General features: G+C 54.6%; 1 protein-coding gene across 7 annotated transcripts in view; it reads right to left on the bottom strand.

The window, feature by feature from the left end:
- Positions 1–24,128, bottom strand: part of ANKS1A (ankyrin repeat and sterile alpha motif domain containing 1A) — a 188,024-nt gene that overhangs the window by 82,678 nt on the left and 81,218 nt on the right. For 5 of the 7 annotated variants that reach the window (XM_066280963.1, XM_066281035.1, XM_066281191.1 and 2 more), the window contains exons 3-10: positions 23,426–23,582; positions 20,424–20,486; positions 12,462–12,758; positions 11,637–11,712; positions 11,257–11,358; positions 11,056–11,157; positions 9,043–9,239; positions 3,335–3,436 (exon numbers count right to left, since the gene is read on the bottom strand). In XM_066280963.1, the coding sequence (XP_066137060.1) occupies positions 3,335–3,436; positions 9,043–9,239; positions 11,056–11,157; positions 11,257–11,358; positions 11,637–11,712; positions 12,462–12,758; positions 20,424–20,486; positions 23,426–23,582 (1,096 nt within the window). The remainder of the gene's footprint in view (positions 1–3,334; positions 3,437–9,042; positions 9,240–11,055; positions 11,158–11,256; positions 11,359–11,636; positions 11,713–12,461; positions 12,759–20,423; positions 20,487–23,425; positions 23,583–24,128) is intronic. The other 2 variants (XM_066281113.1, XM_066232494.1) reach the window with 1 other exon arrangement.

Genomic DNA, 24,128 nt, shown 5'->3' with positions numbered 1-24,128 from the left:
TCCTCCACCTTGTCACAGGAACACAGTTCAAGGGGACAAAAGGGCCACTGAGCGGTTCACTGAGCGTCAACACCACAGGCCGCACAGGCAGGAGGGCGTGGGCTGCAGGTCCGCACACCCACAGCCGCCACGGAGGCAGAGCCTGGATGTCCGACTCTGTGTGCTCTGCCCACAGCAGGGCTCCGAGGGACCTGACAGCCGGGGGGCGGGCCTTCCTTCCCAAGCGGGACGGGGCTCACAATGACCGTCTGGCCATCGGGCCCACGGACCTGCGTCCACTCCATGCCTGTGGCTTTGTGCATGGTGACTAGGAACAGAGAGCCAGCAACTGTCAGAGCTGGAAGGGACCCTGCTGTCAGTCACAGCTGGAGAGCCCCGGGTGCCAGCTCTTTCATTCTGCAGGTGAAAAGCCGGCCCCCAGAGAGGCCCAGGGACCGGCCCACGGTCACATAGAAAGCTCCCGCAGAGCTGGGGCCGTCAAGACCACTGCCTCTGGTTCTGGACCAAGCTGTGCCCTTTGTTCTGGGAAGTGTGAGTCCCCCGTCGAGTCTGGAACGCTCTCTCCCCTTCAGACGTCTGACAGTCCCCACTCATAAGCAGGCCACTAGCAGGGTAATACATTTTGCTTTGTCCTGGTCCCTGTCAGCTATGGGATTAAAATTTCACAACAAAACACTAAACTGCTTTCCTTCGAGCCTTCCTAGCTCCCAATCGAGAAGCTCTGTGACACAGTGAATGTGGCAAGAACTGACTGTCAACAGAAAGGATTCTGTTTTCTTTTTTTTTAAGTGAGAGAAGGGGAGACAGTGAGACAGACTCCTGCATGCGTCCCAACCGGGATCCACCTGGCAACCCCCATCTGGGGCTGATGCGTGAATCAACCAAGCTATTCTCAGCATCCGGGGCCGATGTTTGAACCAACTGAGCCACTGGCTGCAAGAGGGGGAGGGGGGGAGAGAGAGAGAGAGAAAGAGAGAGAGAGAGAGAGAGAGAGAGAGAGAGGAGGGGAAGAGGGAGGGGAAGAGGGAGGGGAAGCAGACGGTCACTTCTCATATATGCCCTGACTGGGAATCAAACAGCCCGGGACGTCCGCATGCTGGGCTGCCGCTCTATGCACTGAACTAACCGGCCAGGGCCAGGATTCTGCTCTTTACTAAGTTACTACTTAATCTTTTTCTCCACTTCCCCAAGGCTGGCAATAATCAAAGCCCCACCCTCCCCCCCCCCAAAAAAAACCCTACATATTCTAATGCTTTATGGGAAGTAACATTTTTGCTGCAAAGAAAAGCTATGACCACCAAACTGTGACCAACGGAATGGCCAGGTGGGTGTGGGCAGCTTTCTGGGAAGAAACTCCAGAGCAGCCGCACCTCTGCATGAACACACTTGGGCACAGGGAAGTGCACGGATGCCCAGGGCGGCCGGCAGGCAGCCACCTGGTGGGGCACAGACACCCACACAGCGTGTGCATGTGCACACAGGTTACGTGTGTATGTGACTAGTTTCACGATCTGCTCACTGCTCTGAGAAGCTCTCCTGGGGCCAGGTCTGCCCAGCTTCCCTTAAAGGCTTCCAAAGGTCACTTGACAATGACAAGTCTCAGGAACAGGACACAGACGTTGGGACAGACTGCTGGCCAGGCACAACTGTCTAAACTTGGATGAAGTCACTGCCTCCCAGGAGATGAGGTTCAGGGTAGCAAAGCTTTGCGAGTATAAGAAATAAAGACGGTGAAGACTACAGCCAAACTAAACAAAGCAGAAAGTCCACTTCTGGAGCAGACCTACGTATTTGTTCAGACAACGGCAAGCAGAACGTGCCTTGATCATTAAAAGGCCAATGACCCAGACCACATCACCTCCCTAGTCACGTACTTATAGTCACCACTAAGAAAGCAGCCCCAGGGTTCTCCCAGTCTTCCAAGCACCGACTCTGCTGGTCTGACTGACCCCGGATCGCCGGCTCTGCCCAAGCGAGTCCTAGGTGCGACTCGGGGGCCTCCCGTCTGGGACAGCAACGTGGAGACTGCCCCACCTCGGCTCTGTGTTACTGCCAAACCGTCTGCTCCACCAAGTCTTGGGAGGAGAGAAAGTCCCAATTACCCAGGACTTCTTTAAGGTCCTTGCCCTTACCGTGGACATCAGGAATCAATCCAAGTCCTTGTCAAAACAAGTCCTTGTCAAAGAGGCGGCACGGGCACTTACAGGGACCCAGCCCCAGCGGAATAGGCCCCACGTCCCCAGGGTGCCCCTCGCAGGGAGGGAGGCACAGGCCAGTCTCCACGGGAAGACGTGCCCCGTGTCCACTCCACTGTGCTCGGACCCTGCAGGCTGGCACTGCAGAGACCCCTTAGTAGGGACGTAATCATTAATACCCAGCAATTAAGAGATTGGGAGAAATAAGAACAGAATTTGTACATAGCATGGAAATCGCCTCCTCTCTCCAACACCAACTTACATTCTTAGAAGGCCTTCCTTGCATTTATACATTTCGTTCAACTGAAGCCATCTTTATGGTTCTAGGTGTTTGTATTAAACAAAAGCACCCGTTTCACTGGCTGGTCCATGACAGTACTGTAAAAACATGGACTCCTACTTCCGGGCATAATGAGACCTCTGTGACCAGTTTACATTGGCTGATTTTTAAATGGGAGAACAGGGCACTGAACAAGCTACAAAACAGACTATTGAAGCTTTGTAATATTTTCAGTAAATAATAAACACTCTTTGAATGGTAAGAAGTGCCACAGGAGCATTGGGGAAGTGAAAGGTCAAAGAAAAGGTGATTTTCCTGAAAAACCTCAGTGAGAAGACCACACTATTCACCCCGTGATGATACTTCTTATAAAGAGGTGGACTACTGTCTTTGCTCCCCCTGCGCCCCCATTTCCCTCCAGAGTCCACCACCTCTCCACGCTGGTCCTGGTGCAGACAAACACAGAAATAAGCTGTGCGGGACCAACCATCAGAGCCTACTCGCGTGACAGTCCAGGGACCAGGGACCAGGGGAGTCTCCAGATTGCAGATCAGAAGACAACGCAGGTGCAAAAGCAAAGAGGACTGCTGCCCCTGGAGTCAGGAGAAGACATGTGGGGGGTGTGGCGCAGCCCAGGGCGAGGGGGCCACGAGCGGCCCGTCCTTTGGAGGGCGCCACTGGGCCGCCTGGCCAAGTGCCTCTGAGTGGGTCTAAGGGGTCTCGCTCCGGGTCACTGAGACACGCAGCACGGGTGTTCTAGTCCCAGGAGGAGGTGCAGCATGAGAGAGCCAAGTCTTCTGTGCGCGCATGGAGGCCCCGCCAGGCGTGCGCAGGGGTGGGAACGCGCCCCTGCCCTCACCTCCAAGGCCGTCAGGGGGAAGCGCTTCTTGTCTCTGTCCCTGCGGTCTTCCTCCTCCTCCTCGTCAGGCGGCGGCTTTGCTGGAGGCGGCGGGCGTTCCCGCTGCACAAGAGAAAAGCAAGTATTCCGTTAGCTCTCTTCTTCAGGTATCTGACTTTCTGGGTTACTCTGACCTTAATCCTTGAACATGAACAAGAATCGTGTCGAGTCCACAGAAACCACACTCACGGTTTGTGCCCGCACAGACACGGGACCCCGCACACAAGCACCGCAACGGTGTGCCCGCCTGCGGACGGCTCCCGCAGCGACGACAGAGCCCGCTCGCCTGTCCTCACCTCACCCACGAGACCAGTGACTGCCACAAAGTGGCGGTCAGATCGCGCCCTTCACGATGCCGTCCGACAGACTGCAGCCCGGGAAGACCCGCGGCTGGACTTCCCGTCTGCTCTGAAAGGAGGAGAGAGCGAGTGCGAGGAACACATGTCCGAGCTCTACCCACAGTCACTGAGGAAGCGAGGAGGGCAGTGACAGAGGACAGAGATGGCCCCTCCTGTCAGCACTCGGGGGCTGTGACACCGGTGGCCAAGGCCAGGCAGGTCCACATCCGATCCGGGCAGACGGTAGAGGAACTGCGGAGCCAGAAAGCATTGGGCCGTTCTGTTTAATAAATTCCCGCAATGGCTGACGAGCCCACAGGCAGGGGAAACCGCTTCTCAGGCAAAGAAACAAAAAGAATGGTCCCTCACAGTGGCGGGCAGGCAATCTCCAATTCGCCACCCACAATCCCTTCCGAATGCGAGCACCCGTAGCCTTACGTAGGCCGTGCGCATGTGCCTCTGCCACGGGCTCACGCAGTAATTGGGCAGAGTGCTTGCAGCCAGTGCACCAGCGAGCACGCCTAACACCCTTGTTTGCCCAACAGAGGCCGTCTGTTTCTGGGCAAAAGCTCACAGTGGTCTCTGGTCTTCCCCCACCTCCTTCCATGATTACTATTATGTATCATTAGCATATGAAAACCCTATTTCACCTCAGCGCATTTTTATAAATAATACCTGTCTGTTCTCTGCTCTGGGAAAGGGGTTGGCAAGCTGTTTCTTAAAGGACCAGGGAGCCTGACCAGGCGGTGGCACAGTGGATAGAGCGTTGGACTGAGATGCGGAGGATCCAGGTTCGAGACCCCGAGGTCACCAGCTTGAGCGCGGGCTTATCTGGCTTGAGCAAAAAGCTCACCAGCTTAAACTCAAGGTCGCTGGCTCAAGCAAGGGGTTACTCGGTCTGCTGAAGGCCCGCAATCAAGGCACATATGAGAAAGCAATCACTGAACAACTAAGGTCTCGCAACGAAAAACTGATGACTGATGCTTCTTATCTCCATTCCTTTCTGACCCTATCTATCCCTCTGACTCTCTCTGTTCCTTTAAAATAAATAAATAAATAAATAAATAAATAAATAAAATAAAATAAAATAAAATAAAAGCATACCAGTTAAAAAAAAAAAAGGGCCAGGGGATGAATGAATACTTTAGGTTCTGCCGTCAACTCTGCCAGCGCGGTACAAAAGCAGCCACGGAATATCTGGAAACGAGTGGGCGTGCCTACGTTCCAATAAAACTTTATTTGCTGAAAGAGGCGGCTGTTTGTGGCCCCCATTTGCCAGCCCTGCCCTGGGGACACAGAACGACCTCCTGTGAGAGAACCTGCAGAGCAGTTGCCACTGTGCCCCCGTACCTGCAACACTGTTTCTATCCCAGGGCTTGCTGGGTTGCCACTGTCCCAGCAGTACTTGCAACACTGTTTCTATCCCAGGGCTTGCTGGGTTCAGCCACTGTCCCAGCAGTATTTGCAACACTGTTTCTATCCCAGAGCTGGCTAGGTTAGCCACTGTCCCAGCAGTACTTGCAACACCGTTTCTATCCCAGAGCTTGCTAGGTTAGCCACTGTCCCAGCAGTACTTGCAACACTGTGTCTATCCCAGAGCTGGCTAGGTTAGCTACTGTCCCAGCAGTACTTGCAACAATGTTTCTATCCCAGGGCTGGCTGGGTTAGCCGCTGTCCCAGCAGTACTTACAACACTGTTTCTATCCCAGGGCTTGCTGGGTTGCCACTGTCCCAGCAGTACTTGCAACACTGTTTCTATCCCAGGGCTTGCTGGGTTAGCCACTGTCCCAGCAGTACTTGCAACACTGTTTCTATCCCAGGGCTTGCTGGGTTAGCCACTGTCCCAGCAGTACTTGCAACACTGTTTTCTATCCCAGAGCTTGCTGGGTTAGCCACTGTCCCAGCAGTACTTGCAACACTGTTTCTATCCCAGGGCTTGCTGGGTTAGCCACTGTCCCAGCAGTACTTGCAACACTGTTTCTATCCCAGGGCTTGCTGGGTTAGCCACTGTCCCAGCAGTACTTGCAACACTGTTTTCTATCCCAGAGCTTGCTGGGTTAGCCACTGTCCCAGCAGTACTTGCAACACTGTTTCTATCCCAGAGCTGGCTAGGTTAGCCACTGTCCCAGCAGTACTTGCAACACTGTTTCTATCCCAGGGCTTGCTGGGTTAGCCACTGTCCCAGCAGTACTTACAACACTGTTTCTATCTCAGAGCTGGCTAGGTTAGCCGTTGTCCCAGCAGTACTTGCAACACTGTTTCTATCCCAGAGCTGGCTAGGTTAGCCACTGTCCCAGCAGTACTTGCAACACTGTTTCTTCCCAGGGCTTGCTGGGTTAGCCACTGTCCCAGCAGTACTTGCAACACTGTTTCTTCCCAGGGCTTGCTGGGTTAGCCACTGTCCCAGCAGTACTTACAACACTGTTTCTATCTCAGAGCTGGCTGGGTTAGCCGCTGTCCCAGCAGTACTTGCAACACTGTTTCTATCCCAGAGCTGGCTAGGTTAGCCACTGTCCCAGCAGTACTTGCAACACTGTTTCTATCCCAGAGCTGGCTAGGTTAGCTACTGTCCCAGCAGTACTTACAACACTGTTTCTATCTCAGAGCTGGCTAGGTTAGCCGCTGTCCCAGCAGTACTTGCAACACTGTTTCTATCCCAGAGCTGGCTAGGTTAGCCACTGTCCCAGCAGTACTTGCAACACTGTTTCTATCCCAGAGCTGGCTAGGTTAGCTACTGTCCCAGCAGTACTTACAACACTGTTTCTATCTCAGAGCTGGCTAGGTTAGCCGTTGTCCCAGCAGTACTTGCAACACTGTTTCTATCCCAGAGCTGGCTAGGTTAGCCACTGTCCCAGCAGTACTTGCAACACTGTTTCTTCCCAGGGCTTGCTGGGTTAGCCACTGTCCCAGCAGTACTTACAACACTGTTTCTATCTCAGAGCTGGCTAGGTTAGCCGCTGTCCCAGCAGTACTTGCAACACTGTTTCTATCCCAGAGCTGGCTAGGTTAGCCACTGTCCCAGCAGTACTTGCAACACTGTTTCTATCCCAGAGCTGGCTAGGTTAGCCACTGTCCCAGCAGTACTTGCAACACTGTGTCTATCCCAGAGCTCGCCGGTCGGGAGGAAGAGGCAACAGCTTCAACACAGGTTCCCCCATTCAAGCCGAACAAAGCCATCCAGACGAGACCTCCACTAAGTCCCCCCCCCCCCACCCCATTCCAGAGGTGCCACCTTGTGAGGAAGGAACAGCAAAAGCAGCAGGCCCAGAGCCCACACCAGTTCCCCAGCCGTGGGACACCAACACCGGAGGAAGAACAAATGGGAACACAACAACAAAGGGCCCGCCTAGGAGGCTCCGCGCCCTGCAGGAGCCTGTAAAGAACAACACGAAAGCCTTTTGTACAAGCAGGGACACCAGGGACACTGGCAGCAAAGAGAGGCATGATGCTCTTTTTTCCTAACGTCACAGCTTTGGCCCCGGGCCCGGACGTGCGGTGCTGATGGATACACCCCGTCCACTGAGTGCACGAGATGTACAGCAGTCCCCCTGCTGCTGCGGGGAATGACCGAGGGCCGGGCGGGCGGCACGGCCACAGCATGCGCAGATGCAAACGGCAAAGCGTGAGCCCCAGACACGTCCGTTTCTACAGGGAAGGACCGCGGAGGCTGGGTTTCCAGACGAGCGTGGAACAAAGGGACTGCCAACCGGAGGCCCGGCCCCACAGGAGCTTGGTTCCTCAAAGCCTCCTCCAGCAGCCCTCCGTCTTCTCGCAGAGCCTCCAGCTCCCTCTACTGGGCATCCCCTGTAAATACCACGGAGAGCAACACCTCCCGGCACAGGTGGATTTGATTAAGGCATTTGTAGCTAACAGTGAACAAAGTGACACACACACACCCCGCTCTGTCTGCAGAGCGACGGTGTTCCCAGTGCTCAGCACAGGCGCTTGCCTTCACTGTTCACAAGTTTTACCACGGCCCTTGATCTCGCCCTCCCTGCTGGGCGACCACAACACTGGCCGGCCTTTCCGAAGTCTGTACTGAAGTGAGGGGTCTGTACCGGGGCGGGGCAAGGAGCCTCACGCAGAAGAACACCAGGAACCAGCAGGCCCCTCCTGGGGCACACCTCAAACACCCCAGGATCACCTCGCAGCCAGAAGATCACAAACATGTCCTAAGCCAGATTCAGCCCAGAGGGAGACTCCGGCAGGAGGAAGTAAGTGCACGTGAAACTAGGCCTCAAGGCGGGATGGCCCCGGGGCCCATCGGAGCAGTGGTCAGTGTGGGAAAAGCCTCACATTACTGTCTCTGGAAATGCAGAGAGGAGGCTCAGTGGGCCCACTGAGTCAGGCTTAGGCCTCCGCCCAACCCGCGACCCCCGTAAAAGCCCAGGACGAATGGGGGAGGGGGGCAGACTAGAGAACAACGTACGAGGGCAGAACAGAACCCGGTACCGGGCACAGGAGCAGCGAGACAGAAAGGTGGCCCCTGAGAAGGAAAAATTAAGGGCTGTCCTCATGTTACCATTTCAGTGGCGGGACAGTTTGTAACTGAGGAAAACAAATGTCACACACTAGTTGTTACATGTGGTGTCTGATTCAACCTAGTCACCACCCTGCTGAATGCAGACATCCATCCAGCCCAAAGGTGACTCTCTGAGGGCGGGGGAAGGTGAGCACGCACTCAGGGTGGACAGGAGCTTATCTCAGCGAGCTCTGTCCGTCGGAACCGCTCTCCAGGGAGAAAGTAGGCTACACAGACAGCAAGGGCCCCACACACTGAAGCAGCTGCATTAAGGCCAAACAGAAATGAAAAGAGGCAAACAGGGCCCTGCCCGGTTGGCTCAATGGTAGAGCTCCAGCCTGGTGTGTGGATGTCCCAGGTTCAATTCCCGACCAGGGCACATAGGAGAAGCGTCCATATGCTTCTCCACCCTTCCCCCTCTCCTTTCTCTCTGTCTCTCTCTTCCCCTCCTGCAGCCAAGGCTCCATTGAAGCAAAGTTGACCCAGGCGCTGAGGATGGCTCCATGGCCTCCACCTCAGGAGCTAGAATGGCTCTCGTTGCAGGGGAACAACGCCCCAGATGGGCAGAGCATCGCCCCCTGGTGGGCATGCCGAGTGGATCCTGGTTGGGCGCATGCGAGAGTCTTGTTTGCCTCCCTGCTTCTTACTTCAGAAAGAAAAGAGGCAAATAAGGTTTACTGAAATTAGAAAAAACAAAATTCGACCTCAACATGACCTGTGCAGTTTAAGCACGGTAACAGAGACGGACACATGGACAGCGAGGGGCCACGCCCTCTAACCCCACCCTGCCGAGGGCCCAGGCCACGTACCGGCCTCACTCCGGCAGCTTCCGCGCCCGTGGCCTCAGCCTCCCTGCTCACACAGTCCCGGTCGGAGGAGCGCCCGCTGGCCACGCTGTCCAGCGAGTGGCAGGAGACGGCGTTGTACAGCGCCTCGTAGGGGCCCTCCTCCTCAGTGCTCGTGTCAAAGTCGATGATCAGCTCGGTCACGGCTTTCTCCACGTCACCTGCGGGGGAGTTCGGAGGGCAGGAGAGTTACTGAGAGAACATGGTCTCGGGTCTCCGACCTCGGGATGCCCGGGGCCCGTTCAGTGACGCGCCCAGCCAGCAGCCACCCTGGGCGGGGACGAGTGACCTCTGTGCGCGATGGATACGGGCATGGGGCTCCCGCCGCCCTTCACACCCTGAGACGTGAATGGGTGTTTCTCTTATTCAGCATAGAAACCCTTCAGTGATGAGGAGTGCCCCCCAAGCCCTTCATAAACCCCCAAATACCTCAATACCATAACATAAACGCAAACCATAAAATGTAGCAGTGTAACTAAACTCCTGAGTAACCCTGTAAATTCTTCATGAGAGCCTCCGTGTGCTCAAAGCTGGGGACGGCAGCGCAGAGCAGCTGACAGACCCACTCAGGGGACAGCTCCGAACCTCAGGGGACCTGGGTCCAATCTGTGAGCACCCGTCACAGATGGGGGGGTCTCTGGGTCGCTTGCAGAGAGTCAAAACTGTAACTAAAATCCTTGAGAGCTGCGCGCTTAGGGAACTATTAATCCCGCCCCTAGCAGATCACGAGGTCAGGGAAAGCGTGTGGCGGGGAGGAGGGGCCAGGACTCCACAGCGAAGACGGGAGCATCCTCTGGCCACAGTGTCCCTGCACCCCTCTGAGAAGTCCCCTGCCCTGGGCAGTGTGGCTGTGCTCTGCTCCTATGGCCTCTCCCCGGGGGTCGGCGTCTGGCGTCTGTCTGTACTCTGTCTTCCTCCCTCACCGGACCTGAGGGCCGAAAGGCTGTTCCACAAATCTGAAAGTTCAGGTGGACCCTGGCAGTGATGGACGCTGGACCGCCTATGCCTCCGTCACTTGGCCACTTATACTGGCCCCAGGATACAGCACCAGAATCTGTGTGTACACCTCCACCAACCACATGACACTCGTTAAGTATTTATTGTGCTCCAGAGCCAACTAGGCTCGAGACACCAGAGCGTGTGTTAGAGAAAGGAGGTTTTGCTGAGATTGGAGTCATCTTAGGATGATGCTCCCCACTACTCACCCCAGGCCCCAGAGAGCCGCCTGTGAAAGCCGAGTATAAAGTGGGAAAGAAAAGGCCTGCTGTCGAAGGCCTAGGCCCTGTCCAACAGAGCTTTGCACAGCACTCGGGGAAAATGGGTGAATCTGAATGTAAACTTCTGTGCTCCTTACCCCCTGCAATTGTTGTTTAAGTCGAGATTTTTCTCCCTGGCCAGTTGCCTCAATGGTAGAGCGTCAGCCCTGCATGTGGATGGCAACTCCTGGCCAGGGCACACAGGAGAAGCGCCCATCTGCTTCACCCGCCACTTCTCACTTCTCTCTCTCTCTCTCTCTCTCTCTCTCTCACAGGAGAAGCGCCCATCTGCTTCACCCGCCACTTCTCACCTCTCTCTCTCTCTCTCTCTCTCACAGGAGAAGCGCCCATCTGCTTCACCCGCCACTTCTCACTTCTCACTTCTCATTTCTCTCTCTCTCTCTCTCTCTGTCTCTTCTTCTCCTCTACTGCAGCCATTACTCGATTGGAATGAGTTGGCCCCAGGGCACTGAGGATGGCTCCTTGGCCTCTGTCTCAGGTGCTAAAAGTAGCTCGATTGCCAAGCAATGAGCAAAGGCACCAGAGGGCAGAGCATCACCCCCTAGTGGGCTTGCCGGGTGGATCCCTGTCGGGGCATATGCAGGAATCTGTCTCTGCCTCCCCTCCTCTCACTAAAAAAAAAAAAAAAACATTTCCCATTCTGCCGCGGAAGAGTGTCCAGCTCCTCCCGCTGAGCACCCCTTCAGGAGAGCCATCTTACCCTGGGACTTTTGGGGTATGGAGTCTGCACTGGAGGTGAGCGAGGGCTGGGGTGTGGGAGGTTTCTCCATCTCTTTCGCACTTCTCTTCCCGGTCATGTGCTCTACAGGGAAAGAAAGGAAAAAAGAGAGAGCTGCACCAAACGCAAACGCCGTGGTCCGGCCAGCGTGCCCCTGGAGCCGACCCGGAGGCAGACCGATACCTTCAATCAGTGCTGCTATCTGCTGGCTCTTCTGAGAAGGCAGCTCCCTCACAGTGTCCAGGGCAGTCAGTCCACGGCTGTCTTTTATGTTGACATCAATTCCTAGAAAGGCATGTAGGTAGACCGGCGGGGTGAACGTTGGCGAGTGGGCCTCAAAGAGGGTCACACCCCAGGACACCTAACGCCCCCAGCAGCATGCCCATGTTTCATCCAAAGCCACTTAACCCAGCGACTCAACAATTTGCACACTTGCAGTCCATCAGTGGAGACATACACACACCGGGCTCAAAGGCAGCCAGCAGCCCCCCCCACCCGCCGGGGAGGCTGGGGCGGGAACAGCCCCACCCGCATGCCAGGAGACAGCGCTGCCGACCTCTCACCTGCGGCCAGCAGGATTTGCACCACATCGGTCTTGCCAAACAAAGCGGCCTCATGCAAAGCGCTGCCCTTCTCCGTCTGGAAAGCAAACGAGAGCACGGAGCGGGGTGTCATCAGAACAGGGACCCGGGTTTGGCGTGGCCACACACGGTGGGCGGGACGGGACGGAGACAAGAGGGTCGGGAAAATGGAATGAGCCACACGAAGTCCTCTGTCATTATCTTCCCTGTTTTCCTTGTCCGGATTCCAAAACCATGGCCGTGGCCTGGACACCGAGGGCGTTTGGTGTGCCACCAGCGGGCCACACACAGCTCATTGCACGGCGGCCCGAGAGCCGCCTGTGGGTGCGACTCCTCAGAGTGCCACCTTCCCCGGGCGGAAGGACAAGTGAGAAGAAAAGTGTGAGGGGAAAAACCACCTTCGCCCCCAGTGCGGTCCGGCCAACGCCAGGCCTCAGGGCCGGCCACTCATCTGAGCGGGCAGAGCCACGCCTCCCACGGGCAAAACTGTGGGTGGCACTTTGGAGGGGCTACATAGAGGCACGAGGACACAGGCACGGGAAGATAACGAAACCTGTCTAAGTTTGAGAGCTCGTCCGTAATCAGCTTTTCGGGGTGTAATGACTGCATCACCCCTGAGAAGAAACCAACTGTAACGGACTCACTCGGGGCGCTGACGTGTCCCTAAAGCTTGACGGTAACATGAGCCAACCCCACGGACGGCAGCCCCCGGCACGTGCCGCCAGCCTGCTGGGGGAGGGGCAGCCCGCACGCAAGCCCCCCGGAGACGACCGCGTCCCCCGCGCCCGAGGCCGGCGGCCCGGCTACCTGGTAGTTGCTGTCCATGCCGGCGGCCAGGAGCACCTGGACCACGGCGCGGTGGCCGTTGCGGGCTGCCAGGTGCAGCGGCGTGTGCTTCCTGGCGTTGCAGCTCAGCAGGTTGGGGTGCGCGTTGAGCAGCATCTTCACCACCTCCAGGCGCCCGTAGAGCGCGGCCAGGTCCAGCGGCGTCTCGAACTTGTTGTTGCGCATCGTGGGGTCCGTCAGCTCCTCCAGGAGGACCTTCACCACCTCCGAGTGGCCGTACTGGGCCGCGCAGTGCAGGGCCGTCTCGTTGTCGTTGTTCTGAGGGGTGGACAAGCGGGCCGCGTCAGGGGGGCGGCCGGCGGCCAGTCCGTCAGGACAATCAGGCATAAAACCATTGAAATTTAAGTCAGAAAAATAGCAGCGACACGTGGAGACTAAGAGGAGCCGTCAGAATGCCAACACACTCCCCGGGAACGCCCCACGGCTCCGACCAGCCCACCGGCCTGGCTTACAGGACAGGAAGGGCCACCACCGCCCCTGCCGGGAAGGAGGAGACTCCCGGCCGCCCTGGGCAGAAGCCCCGGCACGGGTCAACGCCAATAATATCACTGCTATTGGTTCATTTTAAACTTCAACTGGTTTACAATTTAGTGGTCAACCCTGTGGCTCCGGATCTGGATCTGCTGGCCACCCACTGCCTCGTACACGAGCTCTTCTGAGAGGGTTGTCTCCGCTTAGCTTCTCACATGCAAATCAATCAGCAGCACCGTGAGAAAGAGACACAGCCCCGAAATCACTCTCTGGGGTGCCAGCCAATAGCCGTTCCCAGGGCAGGGAGGCACAGGAGGGCAGGGCAGGGCAGGGGGACCCCGCCGGCCCTGGGGGCATCTCCGGGGGGGCTGGGGGGGGGTGGGCTGGCCCTGCATGCAGCGCCAGCACGGGGAAGCACTTCCCATGTGAGAAAGAATCCATCAGACCCTGCGTGAACATTCTGCGTCAAAGGTGCAAAATATTCAACATGGTAACACTGCCGTCAATCCAAACTGACCGCCCCGTGGCTCTGCAATGTCCATTTGCCTTTGAATTCAATAAAATATACCGGGGGAAGTTTGTGCTTTTCATCCATCAGAAGCAAATGATGCACTAGCCCAACTATGCTCCTTGCTTTCCTGCTCCTGACGATGTATCATTAGAGCAGGAAGCAGGGATTTCCACTCTCTTCCCTTTCTTTAGAAGCACTAAGGAAAACGACTCTCCCACGAGAGTCTGAGGTTCCTGAATTCACCCAGGAGGCTTCTTTAGGGAAGCGAAGCTTATGAGGGGGTTTGTCCTCCGGGTCAATATTATGCACCTTTCAGTGGTCAGCAGGTAAAAATTAAATGTCTCTACAACTACTTTAGTTCAATGAGTGGTGTCAAAAGTAACAGATCAGAAGTCACCTGCACATGCATGCAACTCCGCCTGCTTCCGACCTGACGTTTGCATCATTTTCTCCAGCTGCACTGAGTGCACCAGAAAGACCCAGAGCTGCTGGGAGCGAGGCCCCACAGGCCAAGGTACAGCAAAGGAAATGTGAAACATGAAGTAAGGACAGAGAGGGCGGCCGCAGGGGCCACACGCAGGACAAACGCACACAGATACACAGAGGACAAGCGTGGCACAGGAGAGCGGCGGGGGGGGGGGGGGGGTGCACGCAGCCTGTCCGGGCCACAGACACGGCCAGTGAGCGGAGGCCTCCCAGGGGCAACTCCGTGTCAGCCTACGAGCCTGGAGGGAAGGGGGCACGCTGGGCAGAAAGCAACTCCTGGGGCTCCCTGTGCCAAACCAGCCGTTCAGGACAGCCACCTGGAACGCCCAGTTCCTACGAAGCTATGGCACGAGTCCCCTGAGCACACTCACACCTGCCACTTCCCTTTCTCACGACGAGAAGACAGCGACATCAGCAAAAGCTCACAGCGGCTCTCTGCAGAGCGGTCGGTCCTGGGGCCAAGCGGCCGCCCAGAAGAGTTTAAGAGGATTATCGGGGTTTTATATCTCAAGATTAGCAGCAAGGGCCAAGAAAGCTTCTTATTAAACCCCGATCCAGAAATCCTTGTTTACTCTGGAGCGGTTACCGTTGTCTCTTTTCCATCCAAGTCGTCCCCCAACAACTAGAATAATCTGTCCTCGACTTTGTAAAAGGTAGGCCACTAGGGCCTGGGCTGCTATAGACCTCTAAACTACCCAGCAGGGAAAACAGTCTATATTTTATTTCACTTTACTTTACTTTATTTTACTTTTACTTTACTATTTTATTTTATTTGCCAGAACTAAGGCCGCTGCCACCAAGTTTCCTTGCTAAAAAGGCAAGATCTTCGTTAATACCAGGGAACTGTCCTAGCTATGTTAAAAATGGCCTGACACCTCTCTGTAGAAAGATATGCTCATAGTCACAGTGTAGGAAGCATCCTACCTGTGTTTCTGTCCTGTCAGACATGGTCTGGTAACTACGGCAACCTTGCGTTTATGTCTGTGGTGAGCACATCCCTCGAACACAGGCTGTTGCAGTGAGCGCTCACTACCGTTTCCCCTTTGATTCTGGCCAACAGCAGGGCAGGGAGTGACTGAGGGTTCATTCCTGGGCCCACAAGGACGGGAGGAATTCCAAGGAGCGCACAGACTTCTGGCCACCTGGACCGCTTCTCTTCCGTACCTTCCAAATTGCAGCGCAGGTAGGTGCTCCCGACATCTCAAGAGTCCCAGAATCACCCCACTCTGAATCTGGACCGAGGCAGGGGGCTGAGATGAAACACCCCAATTTTCCCTAAAGTCCCTGCACAGACTTCCCATTCCTGTCCCTCGCGAGACCACTTTTGTCTTTTCTTGCTATGGTCAGTGCTTCTCAAACAAAAAAGATCCCTCTCATCCTTTACATCTGGAGACCCCATTCAATGTGTAAATCCATCATAATTATGTGTACACACACACACATGCAATCAGCAGAAAACCATACAGAACATGGCCACGGCCTTTTTCTTCTTGGAACTATTCAAAACCATCAGCTCACAGTGCTGAGGTTACAGCCCAAACGTGCTCCAGTCCACTGTTGACAGATACTAAGTCAGGGACACCTGGCCACAGCTCTCTGTAGCAACAATGGAATAGGCTTGAGAAATACACCAAAATTGGAACAGAAGGACAAACCAGGTCCCCTGAGATTTAGAAGACAGGAAAACCACGCAAACTGGGTCTAGCATGTGGAAGGAGTTAGACTCACTCTGCAAGGCTCCGGAAGGCAGAGCTACGACCAACAGATGGAAGGGTTAGGAAGACATATGTCAACCAAGTTAAGAAACCAACATTCGGTGGAATCCCGAAAGAGGCTGCCAAGTAGTAATTCTGTTTGTTACTAGGAGTAACAAACAAACGAACAAATAAAATAAGAGGCAGATGGTCTACCTTCGAGGTGAGAAGATGCTGTTCTGGGTGGAAAGCTGGCTCAGCTCAGTGGTTCTCAAGCTGGCTTTGTTTTGGAATTACACGCAAACTTAAAAGTAACTAATACTGCCCTGGCCGGTTGGCTCAGCGGTAGAGCGTCGGCCTGGCGTGCGGGGGACCCAGGTTAGATTCCCGGCCAGGGCACACAGGAGAAGCGCCCATTTGCTTCTCCACCCCCCCTCCTTCCTCTCTGTCTCTCTCTTCCCCTCCCGCAGCCAAGGCTCCATTGGAGCAAAGAGGGGCCTGGGCGCTGGGGATGGCTCCTTGGCCTCTGCCCCAGGCGCTAGAGTGGCTCTGGTTGCAGCAGAGCGACGCCCCGGAGGGGCAGAGCATCGCCCCCATGGTGGGCGTGCCGGGTGGATCCCGGTCGGGCGCATGCAGGAGTCTGTCTGACTGTGTCTCCCCGTTTCCAGCTTCAGAAAAATACAAAAAAAAAGTAACTAATACTAAATCCCACCCCAGACTTGCCAGGGCAGTTAGTACCCCAGAGGGTAAAGCCCAGGACAACTATTATTAAAAAGCTTACTGGCCCTGGCTGGTGGCTCAGTGGATAGAGCATAGGCCCAGCATATGGATATCCCAGGTTCAATCCCCAGTTAGGGCACATAGGAGAAGTGACCATCGGCTTCTCTCCTCTTTCCTCCCCCCCTTTCTCTCCCTCTTCTCCTCCCACAGCCAGTGGCTAGATTGGTTTGAGTGTGGCCCCGGGCACTGAGGATAGCTCGGTTGGTCACAACCTAGCTTGTCAGCCTCAGGTAATAAAAATAGCTTAGTACTCAAGCATCAGTCCCAGATGGGGGTTGCTGGGCAGATCCCAGTCAGGGCGCATGTGGGAGTCTGTCTCACTAACCTCCCTCCTCTCACTAAAAAAAAAGAAAGCTTACCAACCTAACAGGCACCAAGTCAACCAAGTAATCTCAAGAATGAGAAAAACTGACATTGTGTGCCTGCTCATGAGATTCGCTAAAAAGGAAGGACATACTGCCCCCGGTGGCAGCCCTGCCAAGCATGTATAACCTGCTTCAGGGAAACTTAAACTGAGGGACAGTCAACAAAACAGGCCTGTACTCTTCAAACACATCAATGTCACGAAAGACTGTGCAAGGCTGAGGAACCACTCCTGGTCACGTGTGCTCCTGGGCTCGGTCCTGGGTCAGAAAAAAAAAACTGCTCTAAAGGACAAGGAGACAATTAGTAATATTTGAACAAAGAGTCAATACTGAATAACAGTATTGCATCAGTGTTGAACTTTTTGAATCTGTCACCTGTACCGTGGTTACACAGGTGAGTGTCTTTGTTCGTAGCAGATACATGCTGAAGTATTTGAGGATAAAGGTCCCGATGTCCATGATGTAATTTCAGGTAGTTCATCATCAACCACAGTAACAGTAACATATATGGGGAAGAGGGGAGGGTGTGTGCTCTTGTGATAAAGTGTTAACTACCGGTTAATCTGGGGGAAGAGTCTAGTGCACAGTTCAAGGCAATATTCTTGTAACTTGTTAAGTTGAAAACTTTTTCACAGTAACAAGTTGTATAAAAGTTTGCTAGGTGATTCTGATACAACCAGACAAGTGTGTGGAGACAACTGGTCCAGATAACTTCCAAGTCTCTGCAAGTTCTAACATTAAATTATTTTTAAGTACATAGAAAAATAGATCTATCCTAAAACTAATTTGACTGTTGCTCATCTTATAATATTCAGACTAAGTTAAATAAGGTAACTTATTTAACTTTTCCCTTGTAAAAGGGAAAAGCAGCCTGACCGGTGGTGGTGCAGTGGACAGCCTCGATGTAGGGCGCTGAGGCCACAGGCTTAAAACCCCGAGGTTGCCGGCCTGAGCGCGGGCTCGTTCACTTGAGCGTGGGGTTGCCAGCTTCATAGACATGACCCCACGGTGGATGGTTTAAACCCAAAGGTCGCTGGCTTGAAGCCCAAAGGTTGCTGGCTTGAGCAAGGGACCACTGGCTCAGCTGGAGTCCCCCCCATCCCCTCAGTCAAGGCACGTATGAGAGGCAATTAATGAACTAAAGTGTTGCAATTATGAGCTGATGCTTCTCATCTCTCTCCCTTCCCCCCCCCCTCTCTCTCACTAAAAAATAAGTAAATAATAAAAACAAAAGGGAAAAACAATTTCAACAGCCCCATCTTAGCTAAGGCTGGCTGACATTTGGCCACATTGGTCCTTGCTAACCTGTGACAAAGGCGAGGCTCTGTACGACAAGCAGGAAGACGAAGGCTCACGAAAACCACCCCTGCTCCCCAGACAACACCTGAGACCTCTTCATCGCCACAGGTGCCTGACACGACTCGGCAGCTAAACAACTCCTAGACACAAGCCGGGGCGACGGAAACCCACAGCAACTCCTAGACACAAGCGGGGCCACGGAAACCCACGGCAACTCCTAGACACAAGCGGGGCCACGGAAACCCACGGCAACTCCTAGACACAAGCGGGGCCACGGAAACCCACGGCAACTCCTAGACACAAGCGGGGCCACGGAAACCCACGGCAACTCCTAGACACAAGCGGGGCCACGGAAACCCACGGCAACTCCTAGACACAAGCGGGGCCACGGAAACCCACGGCAACTCCTAGACACAAGCGGGGCCACGGAAACCCACCGCGGGTGTCAGGGCAAAGCCCAGGACGGTCAGAGTCCACTTGGCCCAAGAAAAGCGTGTCTTCTTAGCACACCCCAAACAGCTTCCTCCCTTGACGCCCTGGGGGTGGCGGGGGGCCGGGGGAGGGGGGACAAAGGGCAGTATTTCTATCTAGAAGAGTGCATTCTTATTCCACTGAGACTACTTTCTCGCACATGTGCAAAACTGAGGCAGAGGAAAACGTGCTTTCAGGAACCAAAGTGTTACCCTTTATCGGGGTCCTGGAAGCTACGTAAACTAACCATGGAGTGGGAAAACCATCACTTCAGGGGCCTCCCCCAAACACAACCTTGACCAGACCAATGGAGAAATGTGTCATTAAGCTTCACCCACTAGTAATAAACAACAAATGACAAAGCAGAGTTTCAGAAACACCACCTATATGCCTTCTAAAATCAGGATCTCAAATATCACTAGTTAGCAGATACTTTTACTTTCTATATACTTGACTGAAACAACCCAGCCAAGTAGACTGGTGCACCCCATCTTACACAAGAGGAAACTGAGGCTCGGAGAAAGTAAGGAACTTGTTCAAGTCAACAAGAAGAGGTAGCACGAGAGTCAAACTGGGGTCTGACTTGGAAGACGGTGACCTGCGAGACCCCCCACTCGGCCAGGCCACTTTCCAATGAAGAATAAAGGAGAAATCGAAGATGGAGCCTGCTCCTATTCTGAAGATCAGAAGGCAGAGTCTAAAGAGCGGGCCGAAACCAAAGCTAAGGCGCCACCATCCCAGACCAAATCGCCTCCACGATCGGAGCCCGACAGCTGAGGAAGCTCTTCCCGAGGGGGCTGCCCGGCGCGGGAGGCTTGACTCGCTAAGTCGGCATTTCCCAAAGGAAACCAGGATTAGCTCCAGAAGTGCCCGTCTCCCTCCCCGGAGAGCCCTGTGCAGAGGGGGTGAGAGGCAGCTCACGCCAGCAATGTGGTGACTCCCCCAAGCACCAAAACTACTGCCTAAAAGCAAACCTCCTCTGAATGAAAACTCAGGTCGGAAACAGCAGGTGAGGGCGCTGAGGAAAGAGGCGAACACCGCCACCCACCCACCCCCCAGACCCCGTCGCGGGGCAGGGGAGGCCGCAGGCTGTCGCCGGCCAGCAGCCGGCACCAGTCCTGGGTTCGCAGGGACGGACACCGGGCCCGGGCCCTGCCTGGCCCTGCAATGTCATGTCCCGATTCGGAGCCCTCCGATGGCCGGGGGGACAGGCGGAAAGAGAAGCTAAGGGCTGGGGAGAGGGCACTGAGGCTTTCGAGTCCCAGGCGGAAACGCACAAGCTCCAGGAATGGGGGGGGAGACAAGGACAGGCTCTGAGGCCCCCGCGGCCCCCTCCCCACACCCCCCTCTCCCAGACCACTGGAAACCAGCCCCCGTCCCAATGGAAACGCAGAAAGCATTTGTTTTTAATCCAGGAAGCAAAAGTTTATCATTGTTTCTGTGCTTCTTATACAGTAAGCTAATTCGTTGGAAATCTTTTAATTGCATTTTTTTTTACTTTAAATGATTTTAGAAATCACAATGCTAAGTTATGCATATAATAAATAATATAACAGGGTCCCATCTCTTCCCCCATTTCCGCCACTTCCGAGCTTCTCAGACACCCCAAGAAAAGCACCCAAGCTCTCCAGATTTAGCGTGGAATTTAAAAAGCAAAACCCAAAGCCACCGAAGCTGCCATCCCCATTCCCATTCCCGTTCCCAGAGGAGCCAGAGGCAGGCGGGCGGAAGCAGACACCAGCCAGGGTGGCAAGGAGGAGCCCGAGAGTGGAAGCGGAGAGGGCCAGAGAGGCAGAGCGCAGCTCGGACAAACGATGCAGAGAAACCCTGACAGCAACGTACACACCTTGGCATTGATATAAGGGTCAAAGGGGCCGTACTTTTTGAGTTCTCTGATCTCAAGAGCATTCTACAAAAAGGAGAGGAAAAGAAAATGTGAGGATGAAATGGGTGAAATATATCAAAGCAATTGCACAGCCCAGCCCCGAGGGGGCCCCGCTCTAGGACAGCTCGGCTCTGCTCTCGTGCCTCACAAGGAAGTGAATGGGGACGACGGTCTCCTGTCTCCGGGGCTTGGCAGGCTCACCACCGCCTCTTATCCCAGTGGCTGTAACCACAGGAATGGCTGTTAAAGAAATTAATGTATAATACTTGGGACAACTCCCTCGCCCCATCAGGTCCTTCAAGGGGCTACAGCGGTCTTGCCCAGCCCCTGCCCCGCCCGCCCACCCGCCTGGCAGGCACTCAGGGCAGTGGGGGCATCCCACCTATCAGGGGTTACCCGGGCAGGAGGCAGCTGTGAGCAGGACAAGCTGGCATGCTCAAGTGGCTCAAAACCCCATGCAGCCGTGCTCCCCGGCAGGTGCCAGCCAAGAGGATGAGACGTGGTTACTGAAAACTTCTTCCATGAGAAGGACTTGAAGGGGTGTCTCGTTTCTGTTTTGTTTTGTTTTTCCTAACACCGAGGAATATTCCTTAAAAGCAAACTTCCTTGCCTGACCAGGCGGTGGCGCAGTGGATAGAGCGTCGGACTGGGATGCGGAGGACCCAGGTTCGAGACCCCAAGGTCTCTAGCTTGAGTGTGGGCTCATCTGGTTTGAGCAAAAAAAGCCCACCAGCTTGGACCCAAGAAAGGGGTTACTCGGTCCACTGAAGGCTCACGGTCAAGGCACATATGAGAGGGCAATCAATGAACAACTAAGGTGTTGCAACGCGCAATGAAAAACTGATGATTGATGCTTCTCATCTCTCTTCGTTCCTGTCTGTCTGTCCCTGTCTATCCCTCTCTCTGACTCACTCTCTGTCTCTGTAAAAAATAAAATAAAATAAAATAAAAATAAAAATAAAGCAAACTTCCTTATAAATTCCCTCCAGATAAGAGAAATTACAATCGTTTATGTCAGAGGAGTGAACTACATTTAGCTTCTTCCAAAGAGACCACTTTCATTCCTGATGTTATAAAACAAACATCCTGGCCCTGGCCGGTTGGCTCAGTGGTAGAGCGTCGGCCTGGCATGCAGAAGTCCCAGGTTCGATTCCCGTCCAGGGCACACAGGAGAAGCGCCCATCTGCTTCTCCACCCCCCCCCCTTCCTCTCTGTCTCTCTCTTCCCCTCCCGCAGCCGAGGCTCCATTGGAGCAAAGATGGCCCGGGCGCTGGGGATGGCTCCTTGGCCTCTGCTTCAGGCGCTGGAGTGGCTCTGGTCGCAGCAGAGCGACATCCCGGAGGGGCAGAGCGTCACCCCCTGGTGGGCGTGCCGGGTGGATCCCGTTCGGGTGCATGCGGGAGTCTGACTGTCTCTCCCCGTTTCCAGCTTCAGAAAAATACAAAAAAAAAAACCAAACGAACAAAAAAAACAAACATCCTCACGGATGATCTTAAATGTCTGTGGCTCGCCTGTCTGAAACACGACAGCCTAGCAGGGGGCAGGGAAGCTGAGGAGCAGCTGCACACACGCCATCTCCCCCCTGGGCCCCGCCTCCGTCTCCCCGCACCACAGAGCTGGTGCGGAGCTGCCCGCCGCGGGCCCCCAGTCACGCTGCCCGCAGCCCGCTGGAACGTGCCCGCCTGCCAGCGGACGCACTGGGAGACCAGCTCCCATGTTTGGAGGGAAAACCCCGATCTAATGATACAGGTAACTGAACAGCTCTTCTCAGCAGAGTCATAGGGAAAATGATCCTACGCTGGGCGAGAAGCAGCAGCATCTGTCGTTCAAGCAACTAAGAAAAGTACCTGCTTCTGTTCTGAGCGGAGAGGAGGGAGGGAAAGCCAGCCACGTCCTCCCAGCTCCAAGGTACACGGGTGTCTTAGAAGAGGCTCGCCTAGAACACGCGTGATTCAAGGACTTTTCCAAAAAGTAATAACGGTACAGAGGAGGAGGACCTAAGTCCATGGCCACTGTGCGGTATTTTTACTCAAATGCTGCCCTTTTACCGTATTTCCCCATGTATAAGACGCACCCTGTTTCAAAAAATTAGGTGTCTGAAAACTGGGTGCGTCTCATACAGTAGCTGTGGCATTTCAAATGCCATAGATGGAACTGAGGACGAGGCCATCTATGAAGACAGTGATTCGTCATCAGACACAGAGGAGGACAAGCTAATGGATGGGAGTTTAGACAGTGATGAGGAGTTGTATGAATTTTATAATGAATAAAACTTGAGTTCAATAACTTTATGTAATACATTCTTTTTCAAATTTCGGGCCCCAAAATTAAGGTGTGTCCTATACATGGGAGCGTCTTATACCTGGGGAAATGCGGTATTTTCTAAGAATTACTCCTGCTTTGTCAAAGCATGGCCACTCTTAAACTAACATTAGGAGGCGTCACGGACGTGAAGTTCATTCTGTTGCGTCCCTCCTGACCTGCACCCCCATCCCGGGGGCACTCACTCTCAGCACCCCGTGAGTTCCAATGTGTGCACACACAGTGCGGTTCCCACGTGAACTGGGGGGGGTCTATTCACTAGGAGGGGTGGCAGTACCACATCCATGGCACGGGCACAGTGTGCCACTAACTGAGCCTGCCAGCTAGAAAGGGACTCTCAGCAATTTTTCAGAATTTGCCTTCTTCCAAATGCACATGGTTAGTATTTATATTTTCATCATCGCGTTATTCTACGTCTACGTGATTCAAATGCGTACAGAATGCATGTTCACGGAAGAACAGCTCCCTGGTACACTAAGAGGAGGGTGCTAACAGGAGGGGAGCCACTCCCGGGCACAGAAGGGCCGCTTCCCTGGGATCTGAGCTGCGGCGGGCACCAGGGCACCAGGCGGGCACTGTGAGGCTACCAAGGGGGCAGCAGAGCTGGGGGGAGGGAGGGCAGCTTCCCCCTCCCTTCCGACCTGTTCGTTGACTCTGGTGTGCGAGGGCCCCTGGTGGATGAGCAGCCGCACGATCTGGGCGTCCCCCTTCCAGGCGGCCAAGTGCAGCGGGTAACAGCCTTTGGAATCGGCTACGTTGGTCAGCGCGTCGTTCCTCAGCAGGACCTCGACCACATCCCTGGAAGGCACGAGTCAGTCAGGAGTCTGCAGAACCCAGAGGCCTTTCCTGCGGACAGCTGTTCACACCCTCGGACCGCACAGCACGCTCCCACGGTTCTCTCTCTCCACTCCCCTCCGGCCACGTCCACTGGAGTTCGCCCCCAGCCTCTCCCCTTCACTGCACTTGTCCAGTCGCTGACAGGCACCTGGACCATCTCATGTCACACCACAGTGACCACTCACCTCCCTGTTTATCTGGGCTTTCTAGATAATCCACCCATTTCCCATTATTCTGAAAAACATCTGGTCCCTTTGTCTACGCATGGCCATGTTTCCTTGTGAGTGATGTTTACACGGGATTCAGGGACAGCATTTAATAAGAAGCCAGGCAAGGCAGACACGGTTATTCATGTCACTCGGAGCGTGTAGTGGTGTGGGGGTAGAGGGGACAGGTGGGGCCAACGAGGCCTGCGGCCAACACAGCCAGACACGCGCGCGTCCTCTCATACATCCGGGAGGAAGAGCTTGGCTTTCTTCTCGGTGACACCACTAATTAAGCGGATAC

The sequence above is a fragment of the Saccopteryx bilineata genome, chromosome 1 (genome assembly GCF_036850765.1).
Source record: "Saccopteryx bilineata isolate mSacBil1 chromosome 1, mSacBil1_pri_phased_curated, whole genome shotgun sequence".
NCBI lineage: Eukaryota > Metazoa > Chordata > Mammalia > Chiroptera > Emballonuridae > Saccopteryx > Saccopteryx bilineata.
The sequence above is the reverse complement of the archived record's forward strand: the minus strand, read 5'-3'. Positions and strand labels throughout refer to the sequence as shown.